This window comes from Taeniopygia guttata, chromosome 5 (genome assembly GCF_048771995.1).
Source record: "Taeniopygia guttata chromosome 5, bTaeGut7.mat, whole genome shotgun sequence".
In the NCBI taxonomy this organism is placed as follows: domain Eukaryota; kingdom Metazoa; phylum Chordata; class Aves; order Passeriformes; family Estrildidae; genus Taeniopygia; species Taeniopygia guttata.
In genome coordinates this window covers 1151267-1176010 of record NC_133030.1, presented here as the reverse complement: position 1 = coordinate 1176010, position 24744 = coordinate 1151267, and the positions used below count along the sequence as shown (strand labels likewise).

Genomic DNA, 24744 nt, shown 5'->3' with positions numbered 1-24744 from the left:
TGCATAAGATGAGAAATTTGTGTACAAAACCAGTGTGTGGACTACTGGATAGATGAATGTAATGGATGTATGAAATACCTTATGGAGAAACTTTGAAATTAAATACTGTGGGGTTTAATATGTATATCCAGACCTTTAGATTTTTCCTGCTTCCCTCATTTAGTGAGCTGGAGGAGCTTCCTGCTGGCCTTAAACATCTAAAGCAAATTCTGATTCTCATGGTCTTTTCTTAAGCAAATACCTACAGGAGTGCCTACTAGACTTAGTACACAGAGAAAAGTGCTTTGTTCCACAATTCCTTATACATTGCAGGATAAGTGGAATAATTTGATCTGACCATTTCTGTTGCTCAGATACCTCAATTCATGTGCATGTGAGTACCATGCCTTGTGCTGGACAATTCAGCATTATCCAGGGGTCAGGCAATGTGAGTGGAATAATTTGATCTGACCATTTCTATTGCTCAGATACCTCAATTCATGTGCATGTGAGTACCATGCCTTGTGCTGGACAATTCAGCATTATCCAGGGGTCAGGCAATGTGACTCATTACTATCAGGTAAACTGCTAGCTTGAACAGAGAACTATCCAAAAACGATATAGCAAAAGTTTATGGCATGTTGAAATAATGTTTTTTTCTTTTTTTAACCATAGAGCATGCCATAACTTTTCAGCCATCCATAATAAAACTTTGTCCAAAAAATCTCAGAAGGACACTGCAGCCAGTCTTGCAATATAAATATTTTTGCAGTTCAAAGGAAAATTGCAGTATGGTAGAAATACAAATATATAGGGAGAGACACATGCATATTTTTATACATATTTTTATAAAAGAAAATCTATTTAGTCTGGATATAAACACAGTTTTGGATAAAAGGTGTTTAAGTCTGTATGCACAAAACCAGTTGTACTGCACTGCAGGTGAGTGTGGGAATCCAGGGCTTCCCTCTGTCTGCCCTGGAGGGCCTGGGACCCTGGCAGGGGGTCAGAAACCCCCCAGTACAGAGCCCTGAGAGGCACTGTGTCTGATCTCTGTCCATGGAAAAGAGTTTTCAATCTTACAGGATGAATTACAAGCTCTGAGTGTTTGATATGAGTAATAATTAAGTGTGGCACGGGTGCAAAAGTAAAATTTTAGGTTTCTAGATTAGGGGTTCAGATGGGACAACATGGAGGAAAATTGGGTGTGTCTTGTCCTTTTCCTCCTTCTTCATGCCCTCCATGTTTCACTGTGGTGTTGGCATTTTTCTATTGGTTTAGGCTGGGGACACACTGTTCAACGTAGATGACAGATATTGGCACATTATTGTAAATACAGCACAGGTAGTTTCTGGTATATAATGTTTGTAACATCCCACTGAGGACAGACCTGCGGCAGGGCAGCAGAACATGTTATAGATAAGCAAGAATAAACAACCTTGAAAACAGCACAGACAAACTATGGCTTCTTCTTTGGCAACGGGGCAGAAAGACAGAGACTTTCTACAATCTCAGAATTATCAATACCCACAGATTCCGACAGGTGAGGATTAGTAGTTACTGGGTTTCAATGGGACTAAACACAAGAAAGAAAAAAACCCCCAGTATTCTGTTTTGCTAAACTCAATCAAATGAAATAAAAACAAATGGAGACCCAAGGGTCTGTGTAGCCTAGTTCTAAACTGCAGCAAAGGAAAAATATTGAAAAACCATCTGATAACTCCAGTAGGCCTTTGTGAGTCAAAATGCTGAAGCCCAGGATATTTTTTTTTGTGCACTAAGACAGCTGGCAAGACTTTGGTCCTGGTAGCATCAATATGTTGCCCTATGAGCTTTTAAAAAAGAGATGATACTTAATAAATATGCAATATTTGATGTTGATAAAGTTATTAAAATACATATGTAATGACTTGCTGATTCAGGGATAAACCCCTGAATTTTTCTGAATAAGAAAAAACATTAGACCAGAGCTTTTCTAATTCTAGTATCTGTACACCATCGTTCTGCAGTACAGTCTGCAGCTGGCTTTAAATAAAAGAGTGTATCTATAGAAAGTGGTCTGGCTGTGAAAGGAGAGAGGAACTCTCACAGGACTCTGTTGCTGTTGCAAAAGTCACATTTACAAAGCTTTTCCTTGCAGGAAAGTGGATTCTTTGTCTTCTATTCCACAGTATCTATAGCTGGGATTATGGTGTATGTACTTTCATGCTTTAGGTTTTGAACATGGTTAGTAGTAGCTCCAGCTTTTGGTTTGTGGAATGCATTTGGAGGTGTCTTTTTGTGAGAGACTGAAATGTTATGGCTAAGGGCTCAAACATTGTTATGAAGGACTTCTTGCCCTTGATGGCAAAACTGCATAATGAAATTGTGGCCACCAAAGCCCACCCCTTCCTGAATATGCCTCCCGATTGGAACTTTGGACTGGGAGTTAAGCTGCCTAAGGGAACATGGGATATGATAATGTGACACTATTGGCCAGTTACCTCAGGGCTAGGGAGAAGTAAACAAAGCTGGGGAAGAAGAATTTATCCACAAGAAAAGCAGACCCAGCATCTGTCCTAAAAATGCTCTCTGGCTGTGTTCACGGTGGGGGAGGCCGTAGCCCACAGACTCATCTGCTGAGGCCAGGGTTGCAGTCACTCTTATTCCAACCACGGGGAGAGGAGGTTTCAGGGCTGTTGCATCATCTCTGGTCAGAGGGTATAGCAACAAAAGACAGCCAAGATGACAGATCAAATTGAAGGGATTTTTGAATAGCTGTGTCTGAGTATACCCTCTGTAAGCAGCATACAATGAATATTCCTGAAGTCTAGGTAGTTGGAATGGAAGGGAGAATCATTGTAATGCTGTCCTTTTGCTGTACTTACTTCTTCAGTAACAAGCTGCTTTTGATGATATTTTAGGAGGTCCGTGTTGGAGTTCCGTCTGAATGCCATAGAACCCAAAAGGTTCTATATATATGATGTAATAATGCTTTTAAAAACTCTGCTATGTGCTTCTTCATCACTAGTTGTTGAAAATACAAACATTTCTTCCACATTTAATCACACTTACACTTTTCCCTCTCTTTATTCTTTAAGTAAATTGCTTGAAAATCTGAAAAACAAATGGCAAATGGTTTTAGGAGCTCCCAGACGGAGTTCCCTCTGACGTCTCCCTGTGACATGCTCGCTACAGAGCCCAGAAGGCAGAGGGCAGTGGCCCGGCAGCGCTGAGGAGGGGAGTCCCGGGAGCGCTGCCGGAGCGCTCAGCCTCAGCATGAGCCCGGCCGTACGGAAGGTGGAGGCTTCGGGCGAGGGCCGCTTCATCTGCGTGCAGTGGGAGGACGGGAGCGAAAGCAGCTACCCCTGCGTGTGGCTGAGGGACAGCTGCCAGTGCCCCCTCTGCTTCTTGCCTTCCGCCGGAGCGCGCAGGCTGCCCCTCGAGGATCTGGATGTCAACATCGCGGTGAAGCAGGTTGCTCTGGCAGATAGTAAAAAGGTATTTGAAGGAAACCATCGTTCACCTTCTCGTGAAACTTGTCTAATAATGCTTATTAATCGAAATTCGAGACAATTCCAAGTTATATTCTAATCACAGTTTGTTTGTTTGCAAACCTTACCAGCTATTTGCAAAGTTTTCAGGAAGAATAGCAATTTGTGAATTTCATGTGAAACTTCACTGTATAGATATTATGCGTAAACCCCAGCTTCAGCTTTTATAATATAATAATGCTTTTTAAAATCCTGCCATATGCTTCTTCAGCACTAGTTTTTGAAAATGCAGACATTTCTTGCACATTTAATCACACTTATACTTTTTCCTCTCTTTATTCTTTAAGTAAATGGCTTAAAAATCTGAAAAACAAATGGCAAGGCGATGATGATATTAATCCATAACAAAAATATCAGCTTTATTAGCAAACTTTCAATGCAATATAAACTTTATCTTGAGTGAACACTCAAACCAAAGTTGAATCCAATAACCAGTATTGGACTAATGTCTGTATCCCTGTCTACTTATTAACATTTTTTCCTGAAAAATGGAAGTTATCAAGCAAGAGAGGATAGGAGCTGCCCTCCTTATGAATTTCAATCTTTCCTGATAGATGAAATCTTAGTATATTGTTTAGATTTTTTAAAATATTTTATTAAAAGTGGTACATGGCTCCTTTGGCAAACTAATTTCCTTTGTTTTATACTTAAAGATATTTTAAACATACTCAATATGCATCAGTCAGCCCTAGGTCAGATGGGGCAGCCCCGCTGCAGGGGCAGTTTGCAGAGGCTGGCTCATGTGTGAGTGTCTCGCCACAGGGTAAGGGAATCTGGTGAGGAATTCTGGGCTCCCAAGTTGATTGTAGACAAAATTCATACAATGTAAATTCATTATTTCATTAGGCAAATTAGGAATTGTCTGCTTCCATTTATAATCAGAAACTGATAAAAACCCAGCAGTAGCACTAAAATGATCCTGACAGTGTTTTACCATCATGTGAATAAGTAGAGTCATGTGAATTGGGAATTGAACTCTATTCATCCACCTTAAAAATTCAGCTGAGGGTTTGTGCTGGACTGAGCTCTTTCAGTTCCTGACAAGCAAAGCTATATGCTTTCTATCCATGCTTTTTCAGGAATTGAAAAACCCAACACTTTAAATGTTTATTTGATAGAGGGAAGACTTCAAAAGTAGGAGATGAGTTTCTCTCCTAGCATAAGGTCTTTGTCTATCTTTTTCTTTTTTCACAACCTGCCAGTGTTTTGCAAGATATTTTCGCTCGTCTGAGCTGGGGTGGAATGCTCTCCCCAGTGATATGTGCCAGTTTTTACAATTCCCTTCTTTCTGTTAAGTGCAGCTCCCACAGTGGAAACAGCCCACACAAACCAGCAAATTAGGTCATGGGTTGAAATGAAAATGAACATTTATAAAACGTCAGCATTTGAATGGTGTTTCAGATGGGTTTTCATTACTTGTTTGCTATCGTGCTTCAGAGAAAGTTTAACTCTGATGTTATTGATCTAAGTGTTATAATTTCTATGATTTCCAGGGTTTTTTGTTGTTCAAGATGATGTTTTTCAAGTATTCTTTTTCTAAACTCACCTTTTCCTTTGTGCTGAAAGATCTCAATTACATGGCCTGATGAACACACAAGTGAATATGAAGCTGAGTGGTTGAAAAAACGATGCTTCTCTGAAGAAGCCAGAGCTATAATGCGGGCAGATCTATTTTTACCAGGTAGGAATTAAATCCGCGTCTGCCATGCTTGTGTCAAATGCAAGGGGTTTAACAATGACAGTCCTGGCTAGAGGTGCCTGTGTGAGGACCAGGTCTACCTAGCTGAAACCATGGTAGCAGCCCTTGTTGCCCAGTGCCAGGCTGTGCATGTGTGACAGGGACCTGTGGTTATCTTTTCCCTCTTCTACCTTTTGCACCTGAGAGAAGTACAATTACTTGGACTGCACTTACTTTCCTAAAAACCTTCTCTTTCCAGAAAGTGTTAGTGGGTCTCATAAATGAGCCATGGACTACCAGTGGTCTGTGACTATGCTAGTGTGTGAATCCTGTTTAAACTATTAAAATTTTTCTAAATTCTTCTAAATAGAAAGATTATTTGGAATTGCAAGGGAGTTACAACTGAAATATTTTTTCCTCTTTTTCATGGCTTTCTTGTTAAAAAGTAACTGTGTAGCATAGCAGTGTGTAGTGCTGAAGTTCAGGTTGTGTTTGCTTTGCTTCCCGTGCATATTTTAGTGGTAGACAGTCTTTTGATTACTAAGTATTTTGTATAACTGTCTTTGTAACATTTACCCTGTACAAATCACTCTTTTAAGTGAATAATTATAAACCCACAAAGTAATGATGCATATCATCATTGCTTTGACAGCATTTCAGACTGAGCATGAAAGTGTGAAAGCTTGCAAGATGCCTGCAATTGCTCTTCACAGTGTTCCTGTGAGATCTCCTGTTGCATCTGAGTTGTGTTAAGATAGAATCTGTTAAAATAGGACATTACTGGCTTAAAACTTAAATTATAAGAAATATTTCCATTTCAGTGGATGCTGTAATAGATTTTTCATAGTTCAGAATGGAACTATTTTCCATGGGTAACATAAAAGTTTTGATCTACTTTACTTTTGTGTAAACTGTAAAACAGTTGTGTTTGCTATTTTGAAGAGTTTGACATGCTTCCAGAGTGAATATGGTGAGGATGCAAACTTCATTCAGGGAAACTAGACTTTATTTTTCAGATGGCAAGAACTTTTATTTGTGAAAATGAATATCCTATGAAGGCTAGCAGGATGTTTTGTAGTCTTCAAAGGGATCAACATAAGTTGCTTTAATTAATACCCAGACAAAATAATCTAGATCTCAGGTTGTGTTCATTGGCAAAGGTATTAATTACTGAGATTTCAATATTTCTGATGTAATGCTACTTTTTTCACCTATTACAAAGTCTTAACTGGCTGTGATTTGCCTTCACATGCATGCATTTGCACAGTGCTTACCCTTGTCATCTAAATGCAGTGCATGTTTTGGAGTTCTCTGCTCCGCCACTGCTCTTCTCCATTGGAGCCATCTAGATAAAAATATACACCAAAGATCTGTTTCATTCTTTGGGCAATTCTTTTTCAAATTCTGTTTCACATGGTCAGTCTGAAGAAATTAAGTATATAAACGTTACAACAATTAACTGGCCTTTTTTTTAGCGGTGTCACTCAGCTCTTACTCATTTTCTTTGACAAGCCCTGGCTTATGATGATTGACACCTTCTTGCAGTTTTTCCCAGGTTTCATTTGCAGAAAAAAAAAAGGCTGTGAGTTTGCTTGCTGGCTGTTTAAGCTCTGTTTTTCATAGTATATTTTGGTAAGTTTAGAACACACCTCCTTGTGGCAAGTGGAGATGCACATTGCAAATGACATGCCCTTAAGTAGCTAACCGTACCCCAGCAGTATAATGTTACAGACAATGGTAAGAAATGCCAGCCCTGCATGCTGATGCAAGCTTGCCAGACTGCTGTAGTTAAAGTTAACCTTCACTGCTGACATTCACAGCTGTGGCTGGTTTCTTTTTTTTTCTTTTGCAAGTGGTTATTTGCTTTTAGTGCTGCTTTAAAAAAAAAAGCTTTTCTGTCATAGTTTCTGATTCAAAAAACGTACATGTCAGACATTGTGTCAAACCCAAAAAGAAGAGTGGGTTAGATTTTCAGTGCATGATGAAGTGACTATAAATAGCTCTATCGCAGTATGTCAAGATTTCCCTTTTAAAACATAGCCAGATCCTATCCTTGCAATATGCAAAATCAAAATCTGCTATTTATGTATATCAAGGCTTATTTCAACCCAGCTTACAAGATGCTCCCAAAAGAACAGCAAAAGAGCCATATTCTACATCTACAGCTGTGGTGTCTCAAATATACTCTCTTTTTTATTTCTGTTTACTTGAGTTCTACCCAGCAGATGTCACAGGAATTATTTACCATATCTGTAATTCAGATGCTGGATGTAGTAGAGGGTGCTTGTGAGAGACACTGTGTAAGCCAGTATCCAGTATCTAACTCCATTGTGAGGCTCAGTTTCCAACAATTTTTTGCTGGCATTCCAACAACAGGATGGGGCTGGGGAGCTCTGGTGGTGGAAATTAGATAACGTCACAATCATATTTTCCTGTTGGGTGAAAGAGAAGATTCTGCAGAGCTAGTCTGTAGTGGTACCTAATATTTTTAACTTTAGGTTAGGTTAGGGTTTAAACAGCAGTTTAAAGGTTTCAGATGAGGATAGTTCTTTAAAATGTGATGATATGATACTGGATGTTTATATCCAGCTCTGCAAAAGTTTGAATCAGGATGTTAACAGCATCAATGCTGTTTTCAGATTCTCTGCTAGGTCCCGAGAGATGATAATTTTAGGAGGATGAAGTTAAAAGTAGATCTTTTAAAGTTTGGTCATTTGAATTTATCCTGCAGTAATAACTAATAAGGGCCTAATGACAAATTAGGCTGCCATATACATAACTCACAATACAGCAAATATACAACTGGCTTTCAACAAACATAAAAATACATGCTGTAGGCAAAATAATTTTGGATGAAGTCATTTACTCTAGTGGTGACTAGACTTTCTTATATTACTCAAGAAGATTTGATCAGCTTTGTCCCAAGTTGTATAGTAAATGCTGGATAGTTCTATGTGTTGATGCATGCACACCAGGTGCAGCTGCTGAACAAAGGGCATCTTCTCATTTTATGCAAACTCTTATGTAGTTAGGACTAACCTGGTATGATCAAGGAATGGGATTTTTGATTTTTCTTTCTTTTTCACCCCCAACAAATTGTTGTTCAGAAATTATTGAAAGAGGCATTAATTCTTTCAAAAGAGTTTTATTCTTCCCATTTTGAAAAGCACATAGATTGGGGTTTTAGTAGTCATAATATAAATTATCAATAAAGATACAAAATAATTCTATAAGACTTGTTTTTATCCTGTATGAGTTGTTCAGTTACATTTGCTGGAGGACCTGGACAGGTTGGACGTGGACTGAATCCAACAAGGTGATGTTTAACAAAACCCATTGCTGCGTCCTGCACTTTGGCCACAACAACCCCCTGCAGCACTACAGGCTGGGGACAGAGTGACAGAACAACAGCCAGGCAGAAAGGGACCTGGGGGTACTGGCTGGTGGCAGACTGAACACGAGCCAGCAGTGTAGCCAGGTGGTCAAGAAGGCCAGTGGCTCCTGGCCTGTATCAGGAATAGTGTGGCCAGCAGGAGCAGGGAGGTCACTGTTCCCCTGTACTTGGCACTGGTGAGGCAGCCCCTGGAGTGCTGTGTCCACCTGGGCCCTCACTTTAGGAAGGACATGGAGATGCTGGAGCATGTCCAGAGGAGGGCAACAAGGCTGGTGAAGAGCTTGGAACACAAACCCTCTGAGGAGAAGCTCAGCTGTGTAGCCTGGAGAAAAGGAGGCTCAGGGGTGACCTCGTCTCTCCCCACAGCTCCCTGAAAGGAGGCTGTACCCCAGTGAGGGTCGGGCTCTGCTCCCAGACAACCAGCGATAGAATGACTGGACACAGACTAAAGATGCACTAGGAGGGTTCAGGTTGGACCTTAGGAAGAATTTCTTCACAGAAAGGGTAATTTGGCATTGGAACAGGCTGCCCAGGGTGGTGGTGGAGTCACCATGCTGGAGATGTTTAAGAAAGCCTGGACGTGGCACTCAGTGCCATGGTTTAGGTGACAAGGTGGTACTAGGAAAGAGGGTGGACTTGATGATCGCAAAGGTCTTTCCCAACCTCGTTGATTCTGCAATTTGCAAACATAAAGATTGTTAATTTGGTAACTGTGCCTGTGCTATGCAAGTGAGACCTTAAGCTGTCTAGACACTAATGACTGATTCCTATCATTCTTACCCCTACAGCTTTCAGAGCAGAATTTCTAATACTTCTGCTATAGTACAATGGAAACTGTATTTACTGCCTTAGCAGGGGGAAGAAATTGTTCTATGATGACATGATAAAACAGTGAAGTGCTTGAGTGGGATCAGTTACCACCAGGAAATACTGCCAAAAAGTACAGTCCCTGTGGAGTTCAGTACAGCTCCTTGACAGATTTTTCAGGCTGAAGAGATTTTGTGAATAAAAATGGGTAGGAATTTCCTGTTTGGTATGTGGAAGAATAACAGGGAGGATACAGTTTTCTAAGATTTTCAGACAGTCTTTTTAAAAAACACTTTTAAATGGAAGAACTTAAGTATCTGCATACCGCAAGATCTTTTTTCCATTCTCTGAGTTTTGCTTTCCTGTCCCTTTTCCAATTAATTATGGACCTGGTAATCTGTCAAATTGTAAATATTGGACAACACAGAGCATTTCACCTGGACCAAGGTGTAAATGTTGCTTCTTTTAGTGCAGATCTATGACTCATCTCTCACCTATTGCTGTTGTGCTCACATGGCTGTGATGCTCTCTGGGACCAGTCAGGAGAATTCCTTCACTGTTTTTCATACAAATATGAATTGTTTAAAAGAGATTCATGTGTATGTCAGACATAAATGTTAGAAATTAGACCTTAGAACTATTGCAGCTATTAGAAGGATCAAAATTGGTACTAGTGTATTTAAATTAAGCTCTAAGAGCTCTCTGAATAAACACAATTACTAAGATGTAAAGCATAAAGATTAAAAAGTCCACAGGAAATTCTGTGCTAAAATTATTAATTTTATTTGGGATATTTAGTATTAAATGGTGTGCTCACATTCATATTACCACTTGGAGCTATATGCAAGGTTTCCACTTCTGGTGTATTTACCATGGTGTCATTACAGAGTACACTGGCCAATATGAAGGGGGAAAGGTTGCTTCTGCAGTAGCTCAAAGGCTAAGCTCTTGACTGCATCAGCATGTCGCTGAAGGGCTGGAAACTAGGAGCCTTTCTTCTCTGAAATTTGAGGTAGAATTTATATGCATTTGTGTACCAGCTTGTACCTTTAAAAAGAAAGACAAACCTAAACCATTAAGGATTCTGGCTACACTTGTCACTGGAAGGGATTTTATATGAGAAAAGTGAAACTTTGAGGAAAAGAGTTTATGGCCTTGCTAGGCAGGATTGAACCGTATTTACTCTGTAGATTTTTTTTGTTTTGTTGGTGTTTGGGGACTATGCTTGTTTTTTTGTTGGTGTTTTTAAAATGCAAAGTAGTGAAACATAAAAAAAAAGCCAACAAACTCTTCAGTTTTAGTAGCTGTTTTGGGAGTATCAGCTCAGTTTCCTTGACACTTTGCAATTTCCACATTGTAGAGGTATGGTAGAGATTAAATATCTCTTTGGTCAGCAGGCAATGTTATAGTATTACTAACAACTACATTTCAGAGTCTGGCAAAGGCTAAATTCACAGAAAAATTATTTCTCTTCAAATTAAGTAATATGAGAAACCTTTTGAATTTAGCTTTTGTCTCCCTTTGGCTCCACAGCTGTTTGGATGTGAAGCCAGATGACAGTTGCCGGTGGGAAGGTCTGGTTGGATGGAGGATGGAGGGTGGTGGTTCCACTGTCCAGCTGTAGTGGTTGACAGGTTTGTCATGCCAAAATCCAAGACAGTCCCAGACTGGTATGCTGAGCATGTGCTGTTCTGCAGTGCTGTGACAAAGCACAGGTTTGTAACAAAAGCCAAAACCACTGAAAACCCAACACCACAGGCCATGCCCTGCTGCAGAAAGGTCATCCCATATCAGGTGAAACTTCAGGCAAGAAAAATAGGCATGGGGAATTTGAACAAGTGAACACTGCTGTTGGAATCTGAGGTATTGATGATTCTGAGATTGTAGAAAGTCTCTGTCTTTCTGCCCTGTTGCCAAAGAAAAAGCCATAATTTGTCTGTGTTGTTTCCAAGGTTGTTTATTCTTGCTTATCTCTAACATGTTCTGCTGCCCTGCCACAGGTCTGTCCTGCAGGGCAGCGTACGGGGCTCTGCCCCTCAGTGGGATGTTACAAACCAGAAACTACCTGTGCTATATTTACAATAATGTGCCAATATCTGTCATCTACGTTGAACAGTGTGTCCCCAGCCTAAACCAATAGAAAAATGCCAACACCACAGTGAAACATGGAGGGCATGAAGAAGGAGGAAAAGGACAAGACACACCCAATTTCCTTCATCTTGTCCCCTTTGAACCCCTAATCTAGAAACCTAAAATTTTACTTTTGCACCTGTGCCACACTTAATTATTATTCATATCAAACACTCAGAGCTTGTAATTCATCCTGTAAGATTGAAAACTCTTTTCCATGGACAGAGATCAGACACAGTGTCTCTTGGGGCTCTGTACAGGGGTGTTCCTGAACCCCTGCCAGGGTCCCAGGCCTTCCAGGGCAACCAGAGGGAAGCCCTGGATTCCCACACACTGCAGTCCATGTACCTTTGAAGCCTGGAACTCCTGGAGCTGCAGTTCTATTCCAGGTGCATGTATTTATTTTCCAAAGTGACGAAAAATCTGTTGATCTATTCCTTGAAATTCTAATTTTTGTTTCTGAAAAATTAGGAAAATATTTATTAGCAAGTCAGTAAGAAAACGAGGATGGAAAAGATTAAACTTAATATGTTCTGTTAATTTTCACTTGGTTATTCACCTGCTCTGTCTTTCAAAGGATGTTCTTAGCATACTTATACAACATACAACATACTTAAGGATTGTCGCTGTCGAGGCAGGACAGGAATGAAGAGACTCTGACCAGGTCAGAAGGCTGTTGAAAGTAAAACTCCGATTTCTTCAAAATACACCGCTCTTTTATACAGAGCTTCATGAGGACCAAATCTATTGGTTCCGAAGTGAAAACAAACCACAGCATTGGTGCAAAGCCCTTGACGCACAGTGATAGAACTTAACTATAAACAATGTGAAAAACAAGAGAGATAAAGAATTATTTACATTCTTTTCCAACCCTTTCCCAGGCATCTGCCTGGCTAGAAACTCCTGTTTCTCTCTTTGACTGAATCTGAGTCCCACAAAGGATATTTTAATTTCTTAACTTCTGATAAAGGGAAAACTTTTTTTTTTTTTTTTGCCATCTTTCAAATATGTGAAAAGATATTTTAAGATAAACATAGTGGAGCAGTGAATAACTGACCATGGAGTGGTATCAAGAAGGAATTTAATGATGTGAGATTTTATCTCTACTCAAGATTTGCTCTTTTTAAGTTTTGTTAACATGTTACAAAATTCAACAGCTTGTCAGTCATACTGCTGCTTCTTTGAAACACAGGTTGACCATAAAAGATGGTCCTTGTGGATAGCTCATATCTGGGCACATGTGCTCTGATTCTTGGACCATGTCTGACTAGCCTTAGCCAGATGAAAGAAGAACACTAGTGGCTGAAAAACCTTTTACTCTGTAGTGTCTGATTTCAATTACATTTTTTTTTTTTATGAGCACATTTTATTTTGTGCTTCTTACCTATGTCCAGAAAGAGGTAAAAAAAAGCCCAAACCTGGCCTTCACATTTGTTTGAACTACAGTATATCCTTCAGTCACCAGGTAAAATTACCCAGAGTTCTCAATTCTGAAAGCTCCTTGGAATTTGTAGTTTTTATTGGTCCTGACCATCGAAGAGATGTTGGAATAAATAGAGATACAGGTGTTTTATAAGTGATGCCACCTGCATAATTTCACAAATATTTATGTGGTCTCATTTCTAGTGTGTGATCTCTGTGATGATTGAGCAAGTTATCTGAATATTAGCTAAAATACCAAGTAAGGTAGTTGTGATTTAAACAAAACAATTATTCTAGATAAAATCTTTTCATGCTTTATAGTACACTCTTCTAAGAACAGCAGCTTCAAATTAAATATATAAAAACAAGGAAAAACAAATACGTCTTTACTGTAAGAAGAAAAGCCCTGATTCAGTATTTAAGAGAATGCTTGACTTAAACCAGTAATGTTTCACGTTTTGCAAAAAACTAGAATCAATGCTAACTTTACCCAAACCAAAAAAAGTAAGAAATAGCATCTTTGTCCTTTTTACCCATTACCGTGCACTCTTTTTGAATGTGTGTGTATGTTTGGTATGGTATGTTTCTACATACAAGCCAGTAAACTGAAAAACTTCGAAGATATTACTGAGGGAGAAGAGAACAAGAAAGCAGGAAGTGTTACATTTGGGGAGTATCTGAAATAGGTCTTTTATACAGGAGAAAAAGTAATTCCCTCACATCTATTTCCGTGTGTTACAGTACCTTCAAAAGTCCCATTTATCTGCCCAAATGGTCTTTGGTATCGGCTATCAGCTTTTCAGATCAAATGAGCAACTCACACCTCATTTCCTCATTCTGAAAGTTGACATGTTCCATTATTCATAGCCGACAAAAAGTCTGAAACATGTGAGACCCAAAGTTGCTATGAAAGAGCCTGGAGAGTCATAATCACCAGGAGTCGCTGTAACTTACCAGTGAATTGTCTGTAGTGTACAGAGTCCTTTCATTCAACCCTCAAAGAGCAAGCACAAAGCAGGCATCCCTAACACTGGGGAGAAGACCCCACACATTTCCAGGGGATGTGCAGAAAATTTCTGCTTTGTGAATGTGTATGTGAATGTGTAGCTTTTATAGGTTGTAAAGTGGGGTGTCTGTCAGTCAGAAATTCCAATTTATCTTTCCGCATCTGCTTCCACAGCAAGATGTTTATTGTCAGCTCAGGAATGGTAATCCCATGGTGCCAAAATAACTCATTAACTCAAAACAAGCTGTCCCAATGGAATTATTTCACCAATTAGCAAACTTAGGTGAGAGGTGAGATGCCCCAAGTTATTGCATAAGCTGACAAGCTGTTAAGGTCAGGGGGCATGCCCTGCTGCACTCCAAATGCCCTTTATGTGTTGGAGACCCCAGAGCTGGATGCAGTACTCCAAGTGGGGTCTCAGCAGAGCAGAGAGGCAGAAAATGAATGGGCATGAAAAGCGTTTCATGGACACAGGCAAGGGAAACTGAAACAACTAGCCTTGGGTTTTGAGAAGCTTCTTCACAGAGCTCTGCATGGACCAGCAAGGTCCCAAGCCATGAGTGTGACCTCAAGTAACCCCCACAAGCTAGTTGGTTGAACTCAGGGAACCCCAGCACAGTTTCAACCAATGAGTTTGACCTCAAGTGACCCCATAGGCGAGATGGTTGACCTCACATGACCCCAGCATTGTCCAAACTCATGAATTTGACCTCAAGCAGGCTGGTTGAACCCAGGTAGCACCATCATGGTGCCAAGTAATAGGTCTGAAGTCAGGTGACCCCATGGCTTGACCTATGAGGGATGTCTCAGTGTGCTTCATGGTTTTTCCCCCCCTTGACAAGAAACTTTCAAAGCAGTTTTTAAATTTTCACTCTTGTAGCTCATCAGTACAGACAGAAGAATGAACACACACATTTCTGATGCACTGCTAACAAAAAAAATATTCCTTTCAAACAGTCCTTTCATTCAATTTCTGACCAAAAGTTTTAATACTGCAATGTCTTGCTGAATTTCATCACAAGTTTGCTTGTCACTGGTGCAAGCTCACTGACCCCATTTGAGATGGTTTGTAGGATTGAGGAATATTCACAAATACATAGAAATACCACTAACTTCATGCTTTGACTGTGTCCTGAGTTTTGATGCTAAAACAGCTAAGAACTTGTTTCTCTATTTCTTCCCTTTCAGAACGTCAGTACTGGGGCTCAGACCTTCAACTTCCCAAAATACCTTTTGAAGAAATCATGTACAATGATGAAAGTGCATACAAGTGGTTGTGCACCCTAAAGAAAGTAGGAATTGTTCTACTGACAGGAGCTGCTGCAAGACAGGGAGAATTGATTAGACTTGGCCACAGGATTGGGTTCCTTCGTCTCACATTTTATGGGTGAGTTTGTTTTATAAAATCTTTGTTTTGCCAGTGCTGTAATCACCTCTAATGTTCTTCATCTAAGCTTGTTATATCTCTTTTGCAGATTTATCTCTTAAAGGAGGTGTATGGTTTTTTCCTCTCTATATTAGAAAATTTGACATCAAGTTCATATACTGTAAAAGAATTGATTTGTTGTGACAGGTAGGATATGTAAAGAAGAGCAGAGATAACACTAACTGCTGAGAGAAGGAAAAGTGCCTGAAAACAAATGTTGTTGTATATAGGGCAATGGTGATATAGACTTATCTATGCCATGAAACAAAACCAAAAATCCCTAATGCAGTCCTGTTCTGGACAGAGGAAGTTATCTGTTCTGACAGATCTGTTATCTGTTCAGACAGCTGGTTTTCTGCTGATGAAGACTAACCCATGTTGCTATCTAATGCAAAAAAAATTGCTACACCTGCTTGGTGCCAATTTTCCTACTCTATCAAACAGCCTGAACAATGGGCTTTGAAATCTGACCCTGATTATTAAACCACAAACCACTCCAACCCACTTTGCTCTCCTTAAGGTCCCAGAGTCCTCTGACATTCCATTACTACCTGTGCACCCAACATGGCCAAGTCAATGCTTCAGCTCAGTTCAGACTTAGACAAAGTAATATTGATTTTTCCATATTCAATGCTGAGCTCCCTATTAGCCTCTTTGACTTCAAGTCAGTAACTTGGGTTTTAACCAAAGCTCCCTGTATGGAAGGAGAGGTCCTGGGGAGCAGCTTCCCTTGCAAATCCTGACAGTACAAAAGCAATGGTTGCTTTTACAAAAGCTTCTGTGTTACCACTCCATCAATTTTATATATTTCATATAAAGGAGACAATTAAAATGTGTTAAATTGTTTTAGAGGTATCAAGTGACATCACAGCCTATTAAATTAAAGATGGAGCAAATCTAGCTGCCTTCAGCACTAATTACAGGAATTATGAAAAGGGGCTATTTTTTGGCTGTCAAACTGTGGAAGTGTGGTTGAAATTATCATACTTGAGTACTGAGGTCATGTGATGATGAATATGTGCTGTTACTCAAGTGCAGTGCCAAATAATAAAAACTATTTCTCCTAGGCAATTTAACACATTTTCAAATACTCAAGAGGGTTTTCCCTCTGGAGATTGCAAAAATCTAATTTTAGCATTTTGCATAATTTCTATACTGAATACCACTCCTAGAACAAAAGCATTTGTATACTATATATAAATAATTTTATTTGCATGTTCTTTAGCCTGTTTTCTTTTTTAAACTGTTATTAAGAAGTGAAACTAGGCGTACACCATCTGGAACATATTTTGTCTATAGTATTCCACAAGGGAAAATTAGTTTCATAATTTCTTTTTGGTCACTTATGTGCATGCAATTATACGGTCTCTGTATGGTAAATTACACTCTTGCAGACAAACACCTGGATCTATAACATGCATCTGCTGAGAACTGTCTTCAATCATATGAACTTTGTGTAAACAAAACCTGTGGTTCTCAGTCTCAAATTCTCCTGCATGGTGTGTCACTCAAAACACATTTTGTCTGTGCAGCAACATGAGGTATTCATGTCTTTGTCATATAGCTGTGACTTACTTTTTTCACTGCAGTTGTCAGAAAACTTTTTACTGAATTGTGCCAAATTCCAAGAGAGAAACTATGTAATAAAATAAACAGAGCTAGTTCTCAAAAAGGGTGTCATAGAAAGGGAAGAAGTGTCAAAGTCTTTCATCAAGTCATTTTTCTCCAGAAGCAAATTTTCAACTTACAGGAAAGGTGCTCTGTAAAGGATACTCTATACTTTCTAAGATTATGAATCCTTAAAAATAACTTCTGGGGAAAGTTACATGGCCTTTACAAGTTCTGTATTTCATTGATGATGTGCTCAATTTGGCAGAGGGAAAGTGGAAGGTTGATAAAAAAAAAAATGGGCCAGCTTCTACTCACTTATTTCTGAAGCATCAGTACTAGGATGATTTGTACTGGCAGAAGCCTCTTGGTTAGTGTCTTCAGCTGGCCTTTGCCACCACTGGAAGACCATCCTACTTCTAGGTACCACCCTGTTGCCAGATGTCGCTTCAGATAAACTCTGAAGTTTATCTAGGACTGCTGAAATAAGCCTCTGTTGGGGTGGAGGGACACAGCTAAATCCTTATTTCCGTATCACGTTAAAATATTTTTATGTCCAAAGTTGAAGTGACTCTTGTACTGTGATTTCACACTTTCAGTGTGTATGTCTGGCATCCTGGCTGGATGTTCTAACATGTTTTCTCTTTTCCCTTTCATTATAAAGACCAACTTGGCAAGTGCAAGACAAAGCAGATGCTAACAATGTAGCTTATACAACTGGGAGACTCTGTTTGCACACTGATTACCCGGTTCTGCAGCATCCACCTGGGGTAAGTTTAATTTACTGACTTTTTCACCCCACAAAAAATGGAAAAGGGAAATGTTCCTGTAGTATGAAATATGGTTGGTGATTAGTGGCTCTGAATTTTGTCTTAAAAGAGCAATGTAAAAATATTGATATATTAATCTGCATATGATAATCTATATACGCATGGCATGCGATTTATACAGTATGACGAAAATTCGGCATAAGTCTCCTGTATATCCCATAATTTTTAAATTAAATTCTTAAAGCATTGAAAATTTTACCACATGAGAAAGCTTTTGGTTCCTTTATAGGCTTTGTATACTGTTCTGATTATTTCACATATGTTAGGTGTCTAAATGCTATAGTCAGGCTATGACATTTTAGGACTCATCTCTTCAGCTCAGGAGGGGAACAGAGAAAGAAATACAATTAAGATGGTATATTCTGTTTTCTATGAATTGGTACAAGATAAATACTGGTTTGCCCCTTCATGACAGACAAAAAGTCAGAGCCATCCTGTAAAACTGGACAACCACAGAAAACATATTTTCACCTGGTTCCTGTAATATCAAAGTGTAATCCACATAATTCACATCATTCCAGAGAACTGAAAAGTAATAGGAAGAGAAAGAGGGACTCAAAGGAAAGAAGCAAGACCACTTTGCCACTGACTAACAGTTTGGAAGCATTAGAAGATATCCCAATGGGATGGATTTATGAACATGCTATTTTAATTTTCTGCCTATGTGATATTGGTGGCAGTGTTGTGAAGCTGCAGTAAATGAGAACTCAGTCTGTCACTGGGGAAAAAAAACAAACAAACAACCAGAATAAAAGAACCACAGATGTGAGAGGACTGATACTAATAAACTGTTAAATATGCAAGCCAATTATTTTTTTAAAGAGCTGTTAATTCGTTCCAGGTTCAGTTTCTTCATTGTATAAAGCAAACAGCTGCAGGAGGTGAAAGTGAAGTTGTAGATGGATTTCATGTATCCAACAAGCTGAAGAAACAAAATCCTGAGGCATATCAGATCCTGACCTCTACTACTGTAGACTACACTGATGTTGGGGTGGATTACTGTGGTTTTGCTGTGCACTGTAAACAAAGGATTATAGAGTGAGTAGTTTCAACGCCTAAAAAGAAAATCCCTGTCATCTGGTGGATGACATGTTAGAAGAAGAAGGTCTGCTCCTGCCACCTTGTGGGAAAACACCAGTTTAACTTGACCTGTAGTTCTAGGTTTGGGTGGAGTTGGTTGGTTGGGATCTTTAGTCTGGTTTTTTGTGGGAATGTGTGACTTGTTCTGTGCATTGTGCCACTTTCTCGGTTTTGCCACACACAAACAAAAAGTGGTGGGAATTAGAGTAACTCCTAGGCACAGGCACAGGTTAGCAAACAGCCAAATGGCAGCCAACGTGCATATATATATATATATATATATATATATATATAATGCCAAGGACAGGTCATAATTTGAAGCATTTAGATTAAGAATTATATACTATCAGAAGATGAAATGCAAATGTTCATATTCTTCTAAGATTAAAAAAAAAAAGTCTGTGATTTATTTTTAAAAGTTTACAATTAAAGAATGTATAATATAGACCTTTGAGGAAATGAAGTGTCTGCACTTTCTCCTGATTTTCCCTTTTCCTCGCTAGTCTTAATTAGCAAAATCCAATCCAATATCAGTCTGAATTTTACTATAGAAACATACTGATATTCCAGCAGGAGAATTCTGTTATTGTTTAATTGTCTTGAACTGTTTCAGTGACAACAGAATACATTCCTTTTTCTTCTTTCCTTTCCTTTTTTCCCCCCTTTTCTTTGTTTTATAGCACAGATTCTAGAGGCCAAGCAACCCGCATCAATTATAATAATGCAACGAGAGACACAGTGTTTGATATACCAGCTGAAAAAGTGAGACCATTTTATGCAGCTCTAAAGGAATTTAATGATTTATTGAACAGCCCAGAACACAAGTTTACTTACAAGTTGAAACCAGGTCAGTAAGTTGCTTCTCCTCAGAACAATTTTTCACGTTTTTCCTGACAGTCAAAATACTTGAACACCGCTGGCAGTAGTACTGAGAGGAACTTTGAGTCTTTCTATCATCTATTTTATTTCATACTGCTTTCTTACATTCATCTCGTAGATTGCTTTTGCCATTGTTACACTATAAAGAAGAAAAACGTAGCAGGGGGAATAGTCTACCTATAGATTAGTCAAATGTATCTCTAAACTAAATCCAAAACAGCATTTTATGCTACATAGCATATTGGAAATTGATGTATCAATAGCACCATAGATTTGCAATACTATGTGTGATATCATGTGTGGCCTTAACCTCTGTTCTTTCATTCCTCAGCATTAAAATAAAGATATGAATCTCTCAAGAGATATTACAAATGTAAATTCATCTTTGCATGTGACTGTCTCATATACTATGGTACTCGTGTCTAAAATGTCTGTGAGGAAATTAGTCTCTCAATTGGAAACACACAATAAAATACTGTGTAAGATCACATTAATGGAAAAACAAAGTGCCTTGCATTACGTTAGTGACATCCATTTTGTTGATTAACACAAACGGTGGCAGAGGGAATGAGAAGAAGATAAGAAAGACTGAATTTATTCAATTCAAGATTAACCATAATGGTGACACACAAGGGAGAAAATTTAAATTGGCACTCCAGCATTAATTATGCGATTTCCTAACTTGCAGTGTTTTGACTTTGTTCACATTAAATTCCCTTAACAGGGATAGTATGTATGTGTATAGTACAAATAGTACTAGACTGATCAAATAAAAATATCCTAGTGGCCTTCACCCATTTCATTTCACCTCTCTGGATTTGCATTCTCCTCAAGGCTTGATTTTCTCATTATGGACTCCTCTACCACTCTGTTTTTTAATGCCTCATTAAACAAGAAATAAAAGATGTTAAAAAGGAACTGGCCTCTCTGGTTGAGAAAGTTAAAATTACTGTGTTGTTGCGATATATCTCCAGCTGGGCTACTTAAAATTATTACTCCCTAACTGTTGATATGAATCTACCTCTGTATTTTTTTGAAGGAATCAACTCTAACATTCCAACTACTGACCTTTATGCAATCTCTTTATAGGAGACATACTGACGTTTGATAACTGGCGTGTGCTTCATGGTCGCCAAAGCTACCCATCCTGTCCAGACGTGACACGTCACCTGGAAGGTGCCTATGCAGACTGGGATGTAGTCATGTCAAGGCTCCAGCTCCTTAGGAAAATGGTCCTGAATAGGGATTGAGCTTTCTTCTAACTAGAATGAGGAAAACGTAGATTACCTAACCTCAATCACATCAGCAATATTAAAAAAATGAGTCTTCTTTTCAGAAACTAACATAACTTTTGACAAAGGCTTGTCATAGAATCAGGGTAAAGACTTTGAACTGACAGAGGGTAGGTTTTGATTAGATATGAGGAAGAAATTATTTCCTGTGAGGTACTGCAACAGGTTGCTTGGAGAAACTGTGGCTGCCCAGTCCCTGGAAGTGTTCAAAGCCAGGCCAGGTAGGGCTTGCAGCAACCTGGGATAGTGACAGATATCCTTGCTTATTGTAGAGGGAATGAGATTGTCTTTAAGGTGCCTTTCAACCCAAGTGATTCTATGAGTCTGTCAGAAATATATTTTTGATTTCTATAAGCCAAGAAACATTTTGTTCATAACAATTTAAGATTTATCTGTGCCCTGGTCTTTGAAACTAGGAAATATATTGCTATGTCTGTAAGTTTATGTGCTTCTATAAAAGCAGTGTGCAAAGCAGCTTGAAAGATTATCACTTCATTGGACTGACTGTGGATCACAAGATCTTCCTTTGCCTTTACATATCTACCTGCCCTCCCTAGAAGGCTTGAAAGGTAAAAGGAAAAAAGTACAGTTAACTAAATTTTGTTACAAATGGCACCTTCCTTTATTTTCAGAGAAGCATTCTTTATTGCATAAATCATAACTAAAATTCACTATCAAAATTTTTAAAAAAACACTATCATGGTGTTTTTTTTAAATACTCACCTTTCTAGGTAGGACTCTGCTGTAATACATGATGTCATTGAACACAGGCTGTATTCGCTACATCAGACTGTACACCTTTTGATTATCACAGCCACAAATAATTTTTCTTACATTTCCAAGTCCATAAGCTCAGAAATCATAAACCTACCAAAGAATGCATCATATTAATGCTCCTCTGCATTAGGAAGATAAATAACTCTCAGTGTAGAGGTCATAGACAGGATCAGAAATCGTATCAGAGGCCATGTACAGACCTAAGGCCTGTACAGCAGATTTTTGAGTAGAGTCAAAAGGAGGAATGCTGATGATGCTTAGTGGCTAGAAACTACAAAGCAGAAGTGGATATTGTCTTTGCATGTGACAGTAATGGGGTAACTGAACCCAAATCCATTTTTGTTACACCTCCAATAGGTCTTTAGGATGTTTTCCTCTACTCTGGATTCTGAATAAAAATCACACTATCTAGAAATTACTGCAGCCAAAGTGGTGGAGTTCTTTCCCTATATTCAGATGCCATACGGAAAAAGAAAGAATTTCAAAGTACTTGTTTTTATACTTAGCAACATGTCCACTGAGTTTATTTTTCACTGTTCTTATAGCTGCAGAGTTAGCAGGATGCCTCTCACCATGCTGTGAACTGGACAAAATAACCACTCTTCTGCTCTCAAATCCTTCTATTCAGCTGGTTTTTTTTTCAAACTGTTCCTTCCAAGTCAAATAAATCCCAGTCTCTTTTTGGAAGGGTAACACAGTAGAACAACAACTACTGTTGGAGTGTGTTTTAAGTTTCCCCCAGTTATGGTTGCTCCCTGTCCCTCTCTTTTTGTAAAATGGTCCAGCCTTCCTTCTCCTCCGTCTTCCATCTGCCTGTCATTCCTCCCTCCACCCAGTTCATTGTATTCCTGCTGAGTTACCCCCCCCAGCCACACCCCAGAGTCTGCCTGTCTCTCAGAGACCTCTTGTCGCTATAGGACATGTGAAAGCACAACGCGAGCCATCTGCTATTTTGTAAGGTAAAAGAGAAAGTTTATTTTCTGACTCCAACTTTTATACTTTTCCAAAGGTGACAGTGGATTGGAGAGTGAATGGGCCACCTCTCCAAAGACATTGGACAAACCACTAGTACATCAAGTTTCTCCACCCCCATGAAGGAATGCAAAACAATATGTTGTTTACAGAAATTGTGTGGGAAAGTTTTCCAAAAGAATGTAAACTCAGAAGGCTTTAGAAAAACTTAAGAATCAGGGCGACAACCTCTCCCTTCCACCTAGAAAGTTCCATCCAGGGCTTCGAGTGATAGGCTGGTCTCCGGGGTCCCCTCCCTCCCTCCTACCTCATTGGAAGTTTCCCCTGCGTGTCAGCCCTGTTACCACCTCCAGGTGTTATCCCATTGGTTGGCTGCTGTTTCCTCCCCTTGCTACCACCCCCCCTTTAAGAAGCAGGGCACACGGTGCCCATCGCTTTTTGGAGCTTATCTTCTTCGAGCCAATAAACTCAGATACCCCCTGAAGGACGGCTCGTTGCTTTTGTCAGAGTCGCTCTGCGTGTCTTTCAGTCTGGTGGCTTCGACTTCCCACAGGCCATACCTCATGCCCACAGCGGCACATGAGAGTGGCCTTTGCTGCCGCAGTGCTACAGGTTCTGACCTAGCCAAGACTTGGTAACCTAGCAACAGCCTTAGTGGCTCCGCGGTAGAATTCTCACCTGCCACGCCGGCAGCCTGGGTTCGAATCCAGGCAAAGCCACTAGTGCTAGCGGGACTTGGGAAGGCACAGTGACAGCTTGGCGCCCAACATGGGGCTGAGAAGACCTCCAGACCCCGCAGAGAAGACCAGCGGAGCCGTCGTTTCAGATTTTTTGTCCCTGACGCCGGTCTGCATGAGGTCTCTGGATGTTAAGCTACCCCCAGTGGGAGCAGACCTAGTTTTATAGGTGGCACTCCTGGGGGACGGGAGAGGCAGCTTCTTTGGTTCCCACCAGAAGTCTCTCCCAGACAAAAGCCCTGCCTCGGAGTTTTTGTTGGTCCCACGGATTTGGGTAAGTAGGAAAATACCTACATCTTTTCTTCTTTCCTCCCTTTTCTCTTCTGGGTTTGGAACAGGGGGAGTTCTTCCTCTTTTGTTCCATGGGTGGGGGGAAAGCTTTGGGTGTCCGGCTGGGATCTTTGTTTTTCTTTTTGCTTTTTCTCTCTCTCCGAGGTGGGATTTGAACTGCTCAGCAGCTTTTTAAAACTATGGGTGCTAAGCTCTCTGCTGAACAGAAAGGGGTCTATCTCCAAACTGTTTGTATCCTTGTTGGGGGGGAGGGTTTCAGTTAAAAAGGGGCAAGTTAATGATCTAATAAAATGGCTTTTTCTCCATTTCCCCGAAATTACCACTCCCGAAAAAGTAACAGACATTCACTTTTGGGATTCGGTGGGACAAAAATTAACAATTCTCGGTAAGACAGGGAGTGGTACAATTTCTAAAATTACATTTTGGAGTCTACAGATTCAGACTATTCTAAATTCTAAACAAAGGGTGGAGAAAGAGTCATTTTAGAACAGATTTTCCCCAGTTCTTTCCTCTCCTAGCCTTCTTCCCTCCCCTGTTAGCCCTAGAGCTGGGACCCTGCTGGGAGCAAACCACAGTTTTGCGTGGGGTTCCTACCATCTCCCTGGCTCTCCACAGAACCCCAGTTTCCCCCACCTGGAGAGTCGTGGCCAGACTCCTCAGGACCTTTCCAGTCTCCAACTATCCCAAAAATGTACAGTTCCATCCCCAGAACCCTCAGTTAGAGTTAATATTCCCGATTCCCCTGATCATCAAAATGGCGCCGGGGAGAAGCAAAATGGTGGGTGCCAAATGTATTTTCCTGCCTCTTTTCCCCCTCTTCAAAACGGCATCGGGGGACACAAAATGGCGGGCGCCACATGGATTTTCCTGCCACTTATCCCCCTCTTCAAAATGGCACCGGGG

At 39.9% G+C, this 24744-nt stretch overlaps 1 protein-coding gene across 2 annotated transcripts; it reads left to right on the top strand.

Moving 5' to 3' along the window:
* Positions 1 to 1629: 1629 nt before the first annotated feature.
* On the top strand, positions 1630 to 23297 carry BBOX1 (gamma-butyrobetaine hydroxylase 1). 2 transcript variants are annotated; one of them, XM_072929411.1, is made up of 8 exons: positions 1630 to 3459; positions 5079 to 5193; positions 15138 to 15336; positions 17648 to 17753; positions 18655 to 18851; positions 19574 to 19740; positions 20862 to 20948; positions 22851 to 23297. In XM_072929411.1, exons 1-8 carry the CDS (start codon positions 3238 to 3240, stop codon positions 22934 to 22936), a joined length of 1179 nt encoding a protein of 392 aa, XP_072785512.1. In that variant the 5' UTR covers positions 1630 to 3237; the 3' UTR covers positions 22937 to 23297. The 2 variants fall into 2 exon arrangements, with proteins under 2 accessions (XP_072785512.1, XP_032604425.1); XM_032748534.3 differs by lacking the exon at positions 22851 to 23297 and having other exon boundaries at positions 2600 to 3459; positions 20862 to 22259.
* The last annotated feature ends 1447 nt before the right edge of the window (positions 23298 to 24744 follow it).

Bases quoted from the DNA above. Each gene is read 5' to 3' on its own strand.
- BBOX1 (XM_072929411.1), top strand. From the start codon at position 3,238: ATGAGCCCGGCCGTACGGAAGGTGGAGGCTTCGGGCGAGGGCCGCTTC. The intron at 17,754-18,654 runs GTAAGTTTAATT...AATTCGTTCCAG, and splicing joins TTCTGCAGCATCCACCTGGG to GTTCAGTTTCTTCATTGTAT. The intron at 18,852-19,573 runs GTGAGTAGTTTC...TTTGTTTTATAG, and splicing joins TGTAAACAAAGGATTATAGA to CACAGATTCTAGAGGCCAAG.